This window comes from Lepisma saccharinum, chromosome 27 (assembly GCF_977018435.1).
Source record: "Lepisma saccharinum chromosome 27, izLepSacc3.1, whole genome shotgun sequence".
In the NCBI taxonomy this organism is placed as follows: Eukaryota; Metazoa; Arthropoda; class Insecta; order Zygentoma; family Lepismatidae; genus Lepisma; species Lepisma saccharinum.
This window is the reverse complement of record NC_139255.1, coordinates 54,074,726-54,092,052: the sequence shown is the minus strand read 5'-3', so window position 1 is coordinate 54,092,052 and position 17,327 is coordinate 54,074,726. Positions and strand designations below refer to the sequence as shown.

The window sequence follows — 17,327 nt, the reverse complement described above, 5'->3', positions numbered from 1 at the left end:
AAAAACGTTTCGACCTACCACATGTGGAGAAATTCACACTCTTTTGTACCCCCACGTTTTTCTTCAGTAGCATTGCCCATTCAGACGATATTCAAATAAATGCACACATGGTGTGTAACTGTGTATCCTCGCTTTAACTGGGGCGATAGGATTTCCCTACTTTGAGTACTGCTTCACTTTTCTTGGCTTTTGTTTTCAAAGCTATGTCAATGTTAAAGTTCCATGCCAAAGTGGCCCTCCTCTATTTCTAAAATTACATGCAATGCTGTATTTTTATTGTCTTGAGTGTCATGTTACACACATTATAGTGTGGGAGAATTAGTTAGATGCAAATTTATTTCAAAGTGCCTGGTAAAGTCAGGGGATTTTATCAGGAACCCCAATACAAGAAAATAGAAAATGGTTTGCCGAAGTATTTATTGTAGTAAAAGAAGCGGCCAATTACCAAAATGAAGTTATAAATAGTCTACGACATAAAAATTACAATTCTAAGGGCATATCAAAAGTAAAGAATCTGTTCAATTAATTCTAAAATTAGATACTTAGTTTGCTCCGGTTAATCGTATTCATCATCTTCAACCTCATTACCTTGCATTCCTTCCTCGACACTAATCTCCTGGTACATAAGATATTCAGAAATCAAATCGTTCATAGTACATTCTGCTTCAGAAAAATCACTTTCGGTCATTCCTTCCCCAATATACCAATGCAAAAATGCTTTACGCTTTAGCATTGCCGAAAATTGATCACCGACCCTCTTGAAAACTTCCACTATAGCTGTTGTATTTCCAATGAATGTTGCAGCCATTCTCAAACCACGAGGAGGAATGTCGCATATTGCAGTTTTGACATTATTTGGTATCCACTCGATAAAATAATAGCTGTTTTTCAGTTGAACGTTCAGAATTTGCTCATCAACCTCCCGCGTGGACATGCGCCCCCTGAATATTGCAGCTGCCGTCAAATATTTACCGTGGGCTGGATCGCAGGCAGCCATCATGTTTTTTGCATCAAATATTTGTTGAACTAAATGTGGCACAGTTATTGCAACGTAAGGTCTCACTCCACGTGATGTCAAAGGTGCAAAACCTGGCATGAAGAAGTGAAGTCGTGGAAAAGGGACCATGTTCACAGCTAATTTCCGAAGATCGGCATTCAGTTGTCCAGGAAACCGAAAACAAGTTGTAACACCAGCCATTACACACGATATCAGATGGTTCATGTCTCCGTACGAAGGGCCGGTCAACTTCAGTGTTCTAAAACATATGTCGTACAAGGCTTCGTTGTCTATACAGAAAGTCATGTCGGTGTTGTAAGTTAAAAGATGGTGTGCCAAAACAGCATTGTAAGGCTCCACTACAATAGCAGACACCTGAAATGTACAATAATTTGAACAAATGTGTAGTTACATTAATACTTCAGAAGTACAGATAAAGTTCATTGTAAATTCCTTAGGGGCTCAGATTTTGGGTTTCCATGAATTTGAGGCATATTACGCCTATTTTTCCACTCCTCAATTCCAACTGGATAATTTGAATCTCTCGGTAATTCTAACATGTGTATTTCCCTTGAAATCATCTTGGTTGATACGTGTTTTTGTTAATTCAAATTCTTTCGTTGTCCCCTTGGAGTTCGAATGAAAGAGAATTCACTGTATTCCCGTTTTAATATATTTTCCTTTTGTGTTCCTTGAAGAGAATGACAGGAAGGATGAAACATTTAAGATACAGAACTTGGTGCGTGTCAGAGTATAGAATTTGTGGAATATTGATTTCACAGTGAAAATTGACGTTTAAAAACTGGGAAAATTGATAAATGGTTTCAAATTTGTATGTATGTTGGGGTGACTGAAGGTTAATATGATAAAACACTCATATTTGAGAATTTAATTAATATGCCTAATAAAAATTAATCGAGTATAGCTAAGAGGCTGGACAATTGATAGAAATCTTAATAAAGAACATGACAGGGAATTGTAACAGTACATGTAGTGACAAGAACAATACATTTGCTAAATCACAAAAGCAGTGCTCAGAGTTGACCTACAAACAATTAGAGAAGGAAAGATCAATACAATTACAATGGATTTTACTTTGTGATGATTAGGTATGCTACCATAACAGTGCTGTGACAGAACACTTGGCACTGAAAGAGAAATAATTCTGTCTATAGATGTTGTTTGGGTTTGTGTTAAGTTATTTGGTCAGGATTGAATAACAAGTCACTTGAAAGCAAAATAACATAATTCAAATAGTACTTTTACAAAATATGCTATATTTTTATGTTTTACACAGGAAAGTTAAGTCAAAAGGCAATAGCTATTCCATCAAATGGAAGCTTTTTTATTTTCAGAACTGTAGATTACAAACATGCAAATATGGCACAAATACATAAAAATTGCACAAACAGTAAGAACTTAAGAAGAAACGTAACAGGACAATTCATACATGACATGAACAGGATTCACAAGGATGAATGTTAATTAAAAAAAAATATATTAAAACTCTTTTGAAGATAAGAAACTCCAAGTGTATGAACGCAACTTGTTAAGCAAAAATAACATTTATTTCTCATATGAGAGAATAATTAATCCATATCATCACCTTCCAACTCTCCCTCAATTTCTCCTTCATCATCCACTGTAGCTTCCTGGTACTGCTGATATTCCGAAACCAGGTCATTCATGTTTGATTCTGCTTCAGTGAATTCCATCTCGTCCATTCCTTCCCCTGTGTACCAGTGCAAGAAAGCCTTCCTTCTGAACATCGCGGTGAACTGTTCGGAAATCCGTCTGAACAATTCTTGAATGGCAGTCGAGTTCCCGATAAAAGTGGAAGACATCTTCAAACCTCTCGGTGGGATATCGCAGACGGCAGTTTTGACATTGTTCGGAATCCATTCGACAAAGTAGCTGCTGTTCTTGTTCTGGATGTTCATCATTTGTTCGTCCACTTCTTTCATGGACATGCGGCCTCTGAATATAGCGGCTACCGTGAGGTATCGGCCATGTCGTGGATCGCAGGCAGCCATCATGTTCTTGGAATCAAACATTTGTTGCGTCAGTTCAGGTACAGACATGGCTCGATACTGCTGGCTCCCTCGAGAAGTAAGTGGTGCAAATCCGGGCATAAAGAAATGAAGGCGAGGGAATGGAACCATGTTCACGGCCAACTTTCGAAGGTCTGCGTTCAGTTGGCCCGGGAAGCGGAGGCATGTGGTTACACCAGACATTGTTGCAGAAACTAAATGATTCAGGTCGCCGTAGGTTGGAGTTGTCAGTTTTAGTGTTCTGAAGCATATGTCGTACAGTGCTTCATTGTCAATGCAATATGTTTCGTCGGTGTTTTCAACAAGCTGGTGTACTGACAGGGTGGCATTATAGGGTTCTACTACTGTGTCTGACACCTGTAAAACAAAAGTTTGGATTACATTTAAAAAAAGATGAAACTATGTACAGTCATGCACACTCCTGTGTTGTAACAATCTCTGTGTCTTTCAATAGGATCATTACAACCCAGAACCATCCATGACTGTACAACCATTACAAATATGTCAAATCAATGTCAAGGATTTATTCTATACATAGTGGCTATGAACATTGTGTCTTGGTCAGAAATGCAATCTTGTCAAATTATGGGAATGGGAAAGTTGTAGAATGTAAAGCAGTATAATCATACAAAACTGACATGTACCAATTGAAAATTTTGGGGAAGATTGTGACTTGGCCAGGTTATAAGCCGTACACCCTGTTATTCAATATTACTCTTCAAATATACAGAGCAGCGACAGTCGCTAGAGTGAGCTATTAAAATTACAGTTTTTATATTTTGTACTAAACCTTGTCTACAGAAGGTGTTGAAAATGATGTCCCTTTGCTGCAACACATTCCTGGCATCTCCGAAGGAAATTGGCATTTACACGTGCAAGTTCGTCTACTGTAATTCTCCCGATTTTGCGTACAATACTCTATTTTAACTAGCGGATGGTGTGCGGATTGTCTTTGTATACTTTATTTCCCCATTTTTCTTTCCACTTTTATTCAGAACTGACCCTGTTACTCTAAACTTTTTTACAAGGTTTAATATAAACTACTGTCGCGGACCCGTTCACCGGGAAAGACAAGCGTTGATGCCGGGCTGCTTGCCGCCGAGTCTCGTAGCGAATGTCAGGGAATGCTCTGTATTATTTGACTTGTTCCCAGAAGCATACATGAAATATCTAATTACAATTCCGAAATGCAAGTTTATTGTTATCATGATGTTAAAAAGGTTTTTGGTGATAGTAATAAATACCCCCTACTTTTTTTTCCTACAGGGAAGGCAGACATGACCTGCCACAATTTGTAACTGACAAGCACCGGAAAGAAATGTTCCCTTACAACAAAGACTGTGTGCTATAAACCCACTGCCCTATAATGAGCATAACAAAGGAACTTGTAGTGCAGTTTTAGGAACAGTTCATTTGGTCTTATATTTCAAGAACCTGTGAATGTTTTTACAAAGTGCTTGCTTACCTCATTGTTATATAAATTACAAGGTAGCAGCCATATTTGTAAGGCTAAAAATATTTTATGCCATGGTTTGTAACGAATGTCATAATCTAATATAAATAAGAAATTAGGCTAGACTTAGGTGGTTAAATAATTCTGATGATACAAATCTAAGCAATTTTAATAGAATGAAGCGAGAAGTTAACTGCACATTTAGAAGTATAAAAAAAAAAAAGTTGAAAAGGAGAATTAACGATATTAAAAAAAAAAAAAAGTGTAAATTAATTTAGAAAGGGGTGACAACCTAAAGTAAACTTGATAAAAGATAAAAATGATGATTTTTTGGCTGATCCAAGCAATATTTTAAATAGATAGAAGAACTACTTTAATGACCTCTTAAATATTCATGTAGGAGATAAATCAGAAGTAAATGAAGTACACACAGCAGAACCTTAGTTCCAGAACCTAACTTGACTGAAGTTAAAGATGCTATTAAAAGGCTTAAGAATAACAAAGCACCTGGCATTGATTTAATACCAGCTGAGTTAATTAAATATGGTGGAAATTTGTTAACATGTCAAATTCATAAAATAATTTGTTTAATATGGAATAAAGAAGAGTGGAAAGAATAAATAATTGTTCCAGTTTAAAAAAGGTGATAAAATGAACTGCAATAATTACCATGGAATTTCTCTACTCTCAACAACATATAAAATATTATCTAACATTCTTTTAACAAGACTAACCCCATATGCTAATGAAATTATAGGTGATTATCAGTGTGGATTTAAACGTAACAGATCAAATTTTTCACATCAGACAGACACTTGAGAAAAATTGGGAATATAATCAGTGTCCATCAGCTATTCATTGATTTCAAAAAAGTATATGATTCGGTCAAAAGAGATAAAGTATATAATATATTAGTAGAGTTTGGAATACGTAAGAAGCTTGTTAATATCATAAAAAGTATTCACCAGTGAAACAAAGTAAATTTCGTGTGGGTATTTATGTGTCTGACAAATTTACACTTCATGATGGGTTAAAACAAGGAGATGCATTATCTCCATTGCTCTTTAATTTTGCCTTAGAATATGCTGTTAGGAAGGTAAAAGAAACTAACGAAGGATTAAAATTAAACGGTGTGACTCAGTTGTTAGCATATGCAGATGGCTATTATGGGATGATATAAATACAATTAACGATAATGCTAATATTTTTCAAAGCAGGTAAAGAGATAGGTTTGGAAGTTAGCAAAGAGAAAACTAAATATATGCTTACAGGCCGAAACCAAGTGTTAGGTAATAATCAAATTCTAATTATTGATAACTCGTTTGAACCAGTCTCCAAATTCAATTACTTACGAGTAATACTAACAAATGAAAATTATATTAAAGAGGAAATAAAAAGCAGGCTTAGTTCAGGAAATGCATGTTACTTTTTTCTTCATAAACTTTTGTCTTCTCGTTTAATGTCTAAGAAACTAAAAGTTAAAATATACAAAACAGTATTTTGCCTGCAATATTATATGGATGCGAAACTTGGTTCCTTACATTGAAAGTATTTGAAAATAAGATCCTTAGGGAAATATTTTGGCCTAAAAGGGATGAGGAGACAGGTGAGTGGAGAAGGTTACATAATTTAGAACTACATAATTTGTATTGATGTCCAGATATTATTAGAATAATTAAATCAAGAAGACTTAGGTGGGCAGGCCATGTGGCACGAATGGGAGAGGAAAGAGGAGTTTACAGGATTCTTCTTGGGAAACCTGATGGTAAGGGACCTGTAGGAAGGCCAAGACGAAGATGGAGGGACAACGTTGAGATGGACCTTAAGGAAATCGGTAGAGATGGAAAAGAGTATATAGATCTTGCTCAGGATAGGGACAGATGAAAGGCCTGTGTTGCTGCAGCCATGAACCTTTGGGTTTAAGAAGGCTAGAGACTTAGTTAGTTAAAAATATTCTATTATTGTGAAAATTTCTTTAAAAATTTGAATTAAATGTTCAGAGAATGGACAAAAAAGGGTAAAAAGATAGCATGATTTATTAAAAGAAATTTATTTTGTCACTATTACGTTGATCTTTATGTACTGCATTCTCTTATACATGAAAAAGTAGCAATAGGTGCAACTTTCATCTAACAAAAAAAAAACACCACTTTTCTACCAATAATGCTGGTTACTGCACATTTGTCCAGCCTCCTAGCACTTTAACCTATGCATTAATCAAGTCACAATTATAACCAAAGGCTAGACAATCATCTAACTTTAAAACTAAATATTCGACTTTTAAATGTAGTAATATTTCAAAACAATGACGACCCTTCTAGCATCCTTGATTCTGTAAATAAATTATATAAGCACCTTTCCTTGAACAAAAATGTAAGAAAAATATATCTACACCTATTTTATTACTATTATACTATTCAGAGTTCATATTGAAAAACACGTGAAATCACACACAAAGCAATTAAATGGCCCATCTTCACTACACCAATTATTTAACACAAGTTTCAGAACTTTAGCATGTGAGATGAACAAGGAATATCTCAGATATTGGAGGGAAGCATTAGGGCTGCTGTGTACTTCATGTAATTACATGTATTGCTCTACCAATAAGAAAAAATGCTCTTCCACTGTTGTTGAATTAATTTGTATTCTGTAATCACTGTTGCAAGGAGAGAGGAGACAGAAAACACTGAAGGGATATTTTGGAGCTGGTGTAAAATGCTTTTTACATCTGTCAAGCTTGAGTCCTTGATGAATATCTCATCAATTTCAATGCAGGATTTAGAATTTTGCCTTTCAACGGAGAAACTTTTCTGCCACCTACCAAGCTCATGTCAAGAAGAATAGAAATAAATGAATATAAGTTAATGTCAAGCTTCTAGCTGGCAGAGGTTGACAGGAAACATGCAAGAACCAGGAGAAATGAAAATTTACACATCTAAAAATGTTACCTTTTAACGTGGAAATATACTGACCTGTCACACCATGGACTTCCCATTTTGTAGGCAGGGAGAGAGAAATAGTTTAATGAGAGATTGAGTGGCTGGGGAATATAATGTAATAAAACTTTAAGGGGTTAATAATTATATGCACAGTACATAAACATACAAAGTTAATAAACATTACAATGTACTGCCACTAACAATTGGCTATTAAAAATATCTAAATGCAGTGGAATGAATTTTACCTTCCAGGATACATTATATATTGAAACTTAATGGTCCCAGCAAAGCAAAATGTTATATAATTTTTAAGTATTTTCATGTGTTCCATGAAAAACATGAATCTGAGGTTCCACCTTATATCGGCTTAAATTAAAAAAAAAAAAAAAATACAAGCCAATTTAAATATTTAATTCTTGCTAAGATGGCTTAACAGGCACAACAAAGTGAAATCCACATTTATGTGCCTACATTTTGGCATTCAGTTGTAAAAAATAAAAAAGCTTTATGGCAAATTTGAAGCATATTAGCTTATTCCTGTGCCCATTTGTTTTCAATGACAATTCACATATATTGAGAGTCCTTTAAAGACATGTAGACAGGGTTGAGTGGTGGATTCCCAAGATCATGAGTGACGGTCCCAGGCACATATAAGTCCTGGTGTGAGCTTGGATGTCCTTTGTGAATGCCCTAACATCAATGTCATATTAATTGTCATTCATTCCCTTGTCACAATTAACCAAAAGTGGCATTATAGCAACATAATTTTTAAAAAAAAAAACATACAGTAAATACATGAAAGTCAAGCCAATTCTGCTACCTTGTAAATAAATATTTACATAAACATTATGCACCTCCTTGTTAACAAATTGTTATAACGTTAACCTGAAATAATGAACACATGTGACCTACAATTTCTTCGTTTCAAGATTGTCACTTTGTTGCTCAAAATAAAAAAAGATGACCTTATTCTAATCTTTCATATTCTTAATTAAATCTTAATTTCATATACAACACTGCGATCCTACATATATATTCCGATATCTGCAATAACAAATACATAAAACATTTTAATGGACCTCCCTGATGAAGGCACATAGTGGTTCGGATCCCACTTTAAACTGTAGGTCCAGTCCCAATTAGCTTATCTGTGCATTGAATGTACTTTAATACAGATCTACATGCTCAACTGTTTTGACAAACAAAATAATATTGAAAAGTAAACGAGAATTACTAATTACCTTTGGAGATGGAACAACACTGTAGGTATTCATGATGCGATCCGGGTATTCCTCCCTTATCTTCGATATGAGCAGTGTGCCCATCCCAGAACCTGTTCCTCCACCAAGCGAGTGGGTCATCTGGAAACCCTGCAGGCAGTCGCAGTTTTCAGCCTCCTTCCGAACGACATCCAGCACAGAGTCAACCAGCTCTGCTCCCTCCGTGTAATGCCCCTTGGCCCAGTTGTTGCCAGCACCACTCTGACCAAAGACGAAATTGTCTGGGCGGAAGAGTTGACCAAAAGGGCCTGATCTGACGGAATCCATGGTTCCAGGTTCCAAGTCAACTAAGATTGCTCGGGGCACATATTTACCACCTAAAAATCACAACAATTTATTAATAGTAAGTGTAACAGAGCTTTATTACTGTTCTATTTATTGTTGCCTGGCACTGTATTGGCCCTGTGAGCATATATATTTCTCGGGCATGAGTTTACAATACCGGACCACTCTCCAATTTCTATGAAATTCCGCATACTCACTAATTGAGACCTCCTAATCACGAATCTGCATCTAATAATTGGCGGTCAAGCATGGAAATTGTAGAATAACCTTGTTAAATACCACGATGATTCTCCATACAAAGCAATTGACAACCATGTTTCTTTCGCATTTCTTGTCGCACAACAGTTTTCCTACCTTGTGTTCCGACGTCAGACGAGGAATGCCTACAATGTTAGGTTAGGTTCCATTACCATAAATACAACAAAAAATTATTATTTACGCTAAGAGAACTAAACACACTAAAATTGAAAAGCTTTCTGCCTTGACATCAGAACACAAGGTTGGTCAAGTGTTGTGCGATAAGTGAGACCCAATTTCTTACGCTGTATCCAGCGTTGCCACACTGTTACGTTCTGTTACATTGTGTTCAGCATGGAAGAATGGCGGGAGACATGCACAACAGTTTGCCTACCTTGTGTTCAAGGAATGCCTACGAGGTAAGGTTAGGCTCCATTAGCAAAAATACAATGAAAAATTATTATTTAGGAATGTGCACTCGTTTGATTAGGTACGTTTGGCAACGGTGTATTGCACGCTGATTTTTTTCATGTTGGGAAAATGCAGTCTTCCGTGGACCTGCTGTTCTTACGGTAAAGTTACATTACATTAGGAAAACATAGTTTATTTCGTTTTTCTCTACATTTCCATACTTGATCGCCAATTATTACATGCAGATTCGTGATTAGGTCATCTCAATTAGTGAGTACACGAAATTTCATAGCAATTGGAGAGTGGTCCGGTATCGTAAACTCGTTCCTATTTCTCTTTTATCCTAAAACAATATTACAGAAATATGTCAAGAAACTCACAGTACCCGCTAGAAAGTGAAAAATTTTGCATGGTTTATGAAGATTGGGTTACAAATGTTTTCTGTTGTTGTTAGCTTGCAGAGACGTGTTATGGTGAAGTACTTCTGTTACCTTAGCCTGAAGGTTTCACGCAAGTGAATATAGTACCTCACACTGGTGTTGTGGCACAACATGCCACAACACCAGTCAGGATGTTGCCTACCACTTCATACGCTGTTAGGTTAGAAGTGCTAAGGGTACTATTATCGTATGAGGGAAACACCTACGAATCATATATTTCGGACTTCTTTAAATTGCTAACGTGTTATTTTCGAATGTGGAACATTTCCTAAAGTGAAATAATGCATATCAATGTCTATTTCTTAGATTTACGAGTACTTACTGTTACTTGTTGTGTCGAATCTGTAACACATTATGGCCGTGATAGCGTACTGGTTTAGGGGGCGTTCTGAGAGTGTTTTGTCAATTTATGCAGTGTTGCAACCTCGTTCACCGGAAAATATCTACTTCCGTGCCCGGATTTGAAATTATGCTAATACGTCGCAAACCATTGACGTTAGCCCCAAAAAACATTTTCCATAAGGTTAGGTTAGGCAAGCATAGTTAAAAAAAAAAAATACTCGACACGTCATGTTCTAGTGAAAACACGGCGAGGCTGAAACACTGGCTACGGGGTTGCATCATCTTAACACATGGAACATTGCACTCTCTTGCAGAAAGCAAATGGCGGGAGCAGAAACAACTTGTCGGACAGAGATTTTCGCAGAAAACAACACGCATTCACATTAAAATGGATCAAATCTACGTTCAGGAACTCCCAAAACGCTAAAGAAAATGATTTCCGTAAGTACTTTCTCCTGTAAATTTGAAGGAATTAGTTTCCCTCATATGATAATGTTACCGTGCTAAGTTTGGTGGCATTATCATTTGTACGTGTTTTTTTGGTGGAAGTACTTTGAGATTGGAGGGTTGTTTCTTTTACTTAGGCAGACCATACTTTAGGATCAAATATCTTGGTTATTTGTGGCTTCCGCACCCTGAAACACATTTTATATTACATAAAACATAAAAGGTAACACTTTACTATACCGGAGACGGATTTCTTCAAATTTACAGGAGAAAGTACTTACGCAAATAATTTTCTGTGGCGTTGTTGATGTTCGGGAATGTAGTTTGATCCATTTTAATGCGAATGCATGTGGTTCTCTACGAAAATCTAGTTCCGATGTGCAATTGCTGCTGCCGCCATTTGCTTTCTGCACGAGAGCACAATACGCTCTCGTATTGTCCGTATATGCTAAATTGAACGAAAGGAGTGCTAATGGAACCTAACCTAGTAGGCATACCTCGTTCCCGTGATGGTTCGTGGGGCTATCGTGAATTTTTGGGCTAACGTCAATGGTTTTTGGGGCTACCCGTGGATGGTTTGTGGGAAATAAGGAACAACAGTAAGTACTCGTTAATGTAAGAAATATACATTATTTTCGTTAGAAATTCATTTTCAGCTAAAGAAACGTTCCGCAATGCAGAATAGTACGTTAGCAATGTAAAAAATTGCAAAATAAATCATTGATAGGTGTCTCCGGTATAGTAAAGTAGTACCACATAAAAATTTCATCGTAATTCTTGAGGAGGATACAGTCAGTCAAGGGCCCAAACTCGTTACTAGGAGGAATATGGAAAAATCAGTGTTTGAAAAGAACATGATGTCATCACAGAAGTTGGAACATTAATTAAAGTTGAATGTTCACTGTCTTAAAATGTATGTAATTTATCTGTATCATATCCAGTGCTTCTATTATTTTCAAATATTGATGTAATATTACATTTTCTTTATTTATTGCAATTTTTTGTTAGATATTTCAATCTGGAAATATCACCTGACACCATTAATTTGGGGTCATTCCATATCAATTCACCCAAAAAAAAGAGGTTTGGGAACCCACCATCTCAGATTTTTATGAAACTTGGTACATTCAATCCTTCCATGGTTGTAAGAAACCACATAAAATTTTTCGCCTCTAACTCATCTGGTTTCAGAGTTATGGCCTCTCAAACTTTCAGCCAACTCTCGTTTTTCTTCATTTCCGAAGCCCTCATTCAAACCTGCAGTGCTTTACAAAAAAAATTCTATCTCGCTCACACACGATTCAATCCTTTTGAAATTTCACAACAATAGTAACCAAACAATAGGCATTTCAGAAAAAAATATGACATCACATGATATCAATATTTTAGTAAAACAAAAAAATAGTAAAAAAAAATATATTAGCGGGATTTTGATGCCGAAAACATGTCTTGCTAAAATTTCAATTATCATTAAAAGGGAATGAATTAATACCAGCATAAGTATTTTTAAAATTAACCTGGATATGTATTGTAACTTACCCAGCAATAAAAGTTATGGTTATTTTATTCCTTCTATAAATATAATATACTTATGTCTGATATTTGGATGAAATGGATTCCGGAGTGGTTAACTCAAAATCAATCAAATAATGTGTTATAAATTAGTGAAGCAAACTCGAAATTCTACACTTTTGTTTATTCTTTGAGCATTGTTGTCTTATTATTTCCTTGCTTATTTATAAAATAATTTATCCATGTTTAAGCAAAATATATATGGTTCAAAAAAATCTTTGTTCAATGTTGTGTACTTTGTACGCAGCAGTTTGATGATATGTCAACATTACCTGAGACAGAATAGCAATGAAGATGACAATAATGATGATAATAATAATAATAACACTGGGAAACAGTGAAATTGCGGCACAGTGTTTGAGAGCTAATTTAGGGCAATTTCATGCTGCTGAATAATGATATAATAATATATTTCCTGAATTGGCTCTAATTTATGAAATAAATGCAACTAAACCAAAATGGCTGAAACATAAGACATACATATAAATGAACTTCCAACAACAATTTCATATTTCTTTTTGTGATTAAAATCATTATTATAAAAATAAATTTATATAGGCCTATGATCATAATAATTAAGAAATTATGCACACAATGAAGTAACAAACTATGTGAAACGTTTTCTATACGATTTCCTGCTGAATTGCATTTTAGGACAATCCCTCTGTAAGCTCCAACAGTGGTCGGCCATCATGTGGCGATCCCACCGTCCCTGGTACCTTTCTTCCATTATCCTTACATCCTGATGGAACCTTTCTCCCCGTTCTTCACTAAAAACACCAAGGTTCTCAGGGAATCTGTCAATGTAGGTATGTAGAAAATGTATCTTCACACTCATATTAGCTCCCAATTTCTCAAAGTTTCCAACATAATTCCAACTATATCGCGGTAGTTTTCTGCTCTGTGATTCCCAAAAAGTTTTTGACGACGGACACAAAGCTCACCCAGGCCTCAGATTTGATGTAAGACATGTAAGTTGTAAAATTGGCATCATTTATGAGTGTACTAATTTGCTGTGGTCCGTCAAAGATTCCTGCCTTCAATTTTTCAATACTTAGTCCTGGAAAAGTGTGGCATATATATTTGAAACAATCACCACTTGTATCTAAGGCCTTGACAAACTGTTTTATCAACCCAAGTATAATATGCAGTGGCGGGAGGATGATTTTGTCCCCATCTATCATGGGGTTCATGAATGATATTAGCTTTTCCCACAAATATTTTCCCCTGGGGGCCAAACTTTTATCGTCCAATGCTTTTCTCTAGCACGACTATCCCACAAACGTAGGAAACAGGGATATTTTGTGTACCCACTTTGCTGTCCTAGTAAAAAATTCACCATCTTCAAATCCACACACACACGAGCCACTTATGTTCAGCATATTCCATTTTTTTCTAAAACCAATTTTATGTTTTGGTATTCTTCCTTAAGCTTTGCTGAGTGTCCGATATATTGCCTAACAATGCTTCATAAGTTGCCTAGCAACAATTTACAAATAAATAAATAAGTTTCTTAATGGGAATTTCAGCCCATTATCAAATTTTGATATTACTGAGAAAAGCGTAGAGTAATTTTATCTCCTACATTTTACATGGTGTGTTTATTTTTATAACTGGAGTCAATTCAACTGAACCAATCATACGATTGGCAATCACAGCTGTTTTGTGTGCTGAAACTGTTATTAAACTTTATGCCACAAAATAAAATCTTTTTTTTGTTCCCCAGTGTAATTTATATTATTTTATTAATATGAATATATAAGCAAGGAAATAATAAGACAACAATGCTCAAAGAATAAACAAAAGTGTAGAATTTCGAGTTTGCTTCACTGATTAATTTATAACACATTATTTGATTGATTTTGAGTTAACCAAAATATTTTAATACTCCGGAATCCATTTCATCCAAATATCAGACATAAGTATATTATATTTATAGAAGGAATAAAATAACCATAACTTTTATTGCTGGGTAAGTTACAATACATATCCAGGTTAATTTTAAAAATACTTATGCTGGTATTAATTCATTCCCTTTTAATGATAATTGAAATTTTAGCAAGGCATGTTTTCTGCAACAAAATCCCGCTAATATTTTTTTTATTAATTTTTTGTTTTACTAAAATATTGATATCATGTGATGTCATATTTTTTTCTGAAATGCCTATTGTTTGGTTACTATTGTTGTGAAATTTCAAAAGGATTGAATCATGTGTGAGCGAGATAGAATTTTTTTGGTAAAGCACTGCAGGTTTCAATGAGGGCTTCAGAAATGAAGGAAAACGAGAGTTGGCTGAAAGTTTGAGAGGCCATAACTCTGAAACCAGATGAGTTAGAGGCGAAAAATTTTATGTGGTTTCTTACAACCATGGAAGGATTGAATGTACCAAGTTTCATAAAAATCTGAGATGGTGGGTTCCCTGGCCTGGTTGAACTGACGTGGAATGACCCTTTGACAAAGCTGGTGACAAAAAGGCATGAATAATAAAGGGTAACATCCAGCTGATGGCATGAAAAAACGTTTGTTTTTTTAAAAAAAATGCAGAAATAAAGTTAACACTTCTTAAAAATTATTTAGTAGGTACTTATTTGTTGCAGCATTCCCTTACCTGCTGCTTCATTGTAGTACACATTGATTCTTTCAAGCTGAAGATCAGAATCCCCATGATAGGCACCAGTAGGATCGATGCCATGCTCATCTGATATTACCTCCCAGAACTGAAAAATTAAGAAAGAAAAAAAAAACTGAACATCAAATATAATTTCTCATTAAATTTCCCGACATTGAAAATAACCTGCCAACTTCGATCATAAAATTTCCATTTTAAAATATTAAAAAAAATGCTTGATAGAATTGAGTAGTTAAGAAATGATAAATAGAAGGGGGTATAATATAATTGTGTAGACAGATACATGATACTTGCGCAACGTAACAAGCAAACCATTTTTCTTTGTTAATTTCATCGGAGTGTCGTGAAGGAAATAGTACATAAATTCAACTTCATGTGAGGAGGTTCAAGGTACGTGAATACAAAATTTCAAGACAAACTTTTAAGTAAATGGCAGTTTTATAGACAAAAGTGTGGGGCCTCTAGCGAGGGAATCGCCCGATAGAATAAAAGCCATCTTTGTGCTTCTGTTTACCTTGACAACATGTTACGAAATTGTAATTTAACACTTCCCAAAGAGTTCTCATTATTAATTCCCTTTCCTGTTATTTGTGATGTTCATTACTGTCGAATAATAATAAAAAAGGTATTCTAAAACTTGGTAAATAAAGTAAAAATGATATGCACATTATCACGCTACAGTGCGTAGCTAATATTTAATCCTGCAATATTTAATCATTCTTATATATTATTTACCTTGGCACCGATTTGGTTTCCGCACTGGCCAGCTTGAATATGAACGATTTCTCTCATTTTTACTTCTAATTTAAACTAGAATTTCAAAATATTAATGCACTTTAAAATTTCTGCCACTTCCCGGTTATTGTGAATTTTGAAGTTGTTGAATATCCCTCCGATTTCCAGACTGTTCTCAAACGTGTGCAGGAAAATAAAGACGATCACAATGACATGTAAAGAAAGCAATCGATTTATCTTAGTTTATTATTTAATTTTGATTTAGAAAGTGAAAAACAGAAACGATTTTGTATTTAATTCATATAACAAACGAATTGAAGGATCTATTTCGGCGGAAGAATAAAAGAAAATTCGCGGCAACTTTACGTACATCGTTGCCAAATCCGTATTTTAAAAAGTTCGCAGGTCAAGCTTGCTACCAGTGGCGTAGCCACATATGATGCCAGAAGGGAACGGATGGCCATTTTATAGTCCCCTCCCCCTCAGTTGTACAACTTGACCACAATGACCTATTTCCCCACCTTTTTGATTTTGTTATCGACTGTCACCCCACCCCCTTCTGCTGAACGGAAGACCTCTATAAAAATCGAATTCCATAACATTTTCCTGTACGTTGTCACCTCGTAATCAAGGGGTACCGGGTTCGATACTCGGTGGAAGCACATAGTGGTTCGGATCCCACTTTATACTGTAGGTCCAGTCCCGATTAGCCTTACTGTGCATAAAGTGGACTTAAAACAACAAATCAACCAACCATTTTCCTGTAGTTTCCAGTACGTTAGATACACACATAAACAGTTTGCACGCGAGATACTACTAATAACCTGTAGCTTTCAAGTTCAGTACGAATATCATTCTTCATAGGAGAGTGGAATACTTCCTTCTTGTGTTAACCCCTTCAATTGCGTTATATTTTTATTGGTCGAAAACCCTTCACACTACAATAGAACCAATCCCTTATTTAATGAATTCCTTGATTACAGTGTCATTAATAAAGCAAGTCTTCAATCTTTCCTGGTGACGAATAATGAAAATAATCCCACTGGGGCCTCCCTGATGGCGCAATAGTAACGTTGTCGCCTTGTAATCAACTGGTCCCGGGTTCGATACCCGGTGGAGGCACATAGCAGAATGGTTCGGATCCCACTTTAAACTCTAGGTCCAGTCCCGATTAGCCTTTCTGTGCATAAAGTGGACTTAAAATAACAAATCAAAAAAAGATTCTCTCGTGCTAACTTCTTCAGGTTAGAATTAAAGATGAGTGTGATGTTAGCTCTCGAAAGCTTGGAATCCTTTCCACAACTCACCTGGTCGATAGCCCCAGAGAATCTTTTCATCAGTGCCATTAATATTTCATGTTAATTTTCATATACATGATATATGCATACACAAACACATACATATATGCATTTCAGTACACTAACTGAACGAAATGTAAAAAATAATAAAAACAGTTGTACTGAATATTAACTTATTTGGTGGATCCAGTAGAAGTATTTCAAGGA

The 17,327-nt window shown here is 35.5% G+C and overlaps 1 protein-coding gene and 1 pseudogene across 1 annotated transcript; both read right to left on the bottom strand.

The window, feature by feature from the left end:
- Positions 1–547: 547 nt before the first annotated feature.
- Positions 548–1,362, bottom strand: LOC145980112 (tubulin beta chain pseudogene; annotated as a pseudogene).
- Positions 1,363–2,319: 957 nt separating this feature from the next.
- On the bottom strand, positions 2,320–16,094 carry LOC145980101 (tubulin beta-4B chain-like). Its single transcript, XM_083113104.1, has 4 exons — positions 15,823–16,094; positions 15,067–15,175; positions 8,685–9,040; positions 2,320–3,405 (listed from the first exon to the last, which is right to left on the bottom strand). Exons 1-4 carry the CDS (start codon positions 15,877–15,879, stop codon positions 2,587–2,589), a joined length of 1,341 nt encoding a protein of 446 aa, XP_082969230.1. The 5' UTR covers positions 15,880–16,094; the 3' UTR covers positions 2,320–2,586.
- Positions 16,095–17,327: the final 1,233 nt, after the last annotated feature.

Excerpts from the sequence above, each read along its gene's own strand:
- LOC145980101 (XM_083113104.1), bottom strand. The coding sequence starts at position 15,879 with ATGAGAGAAATCGTTCATATTCAAGCTGGCCAGTGCGGAAACCAAATC. Across the intron at positions 9,041-15,066 it reads GTACTACAATGAAGCAGCAG|GTGGTAAATATGTGCCCCGA; the intron begins GTAAGGGAATGC and ends TGTGATTTTTAG. Across the intron at positions 3,406-8,684 it reads GTGTTGTTCCATCTCCAAAG|GTGTCAGACACAGTAGTAGA; the intron begins GTAATTAGTAAT and ends TTTGTTTTACAG.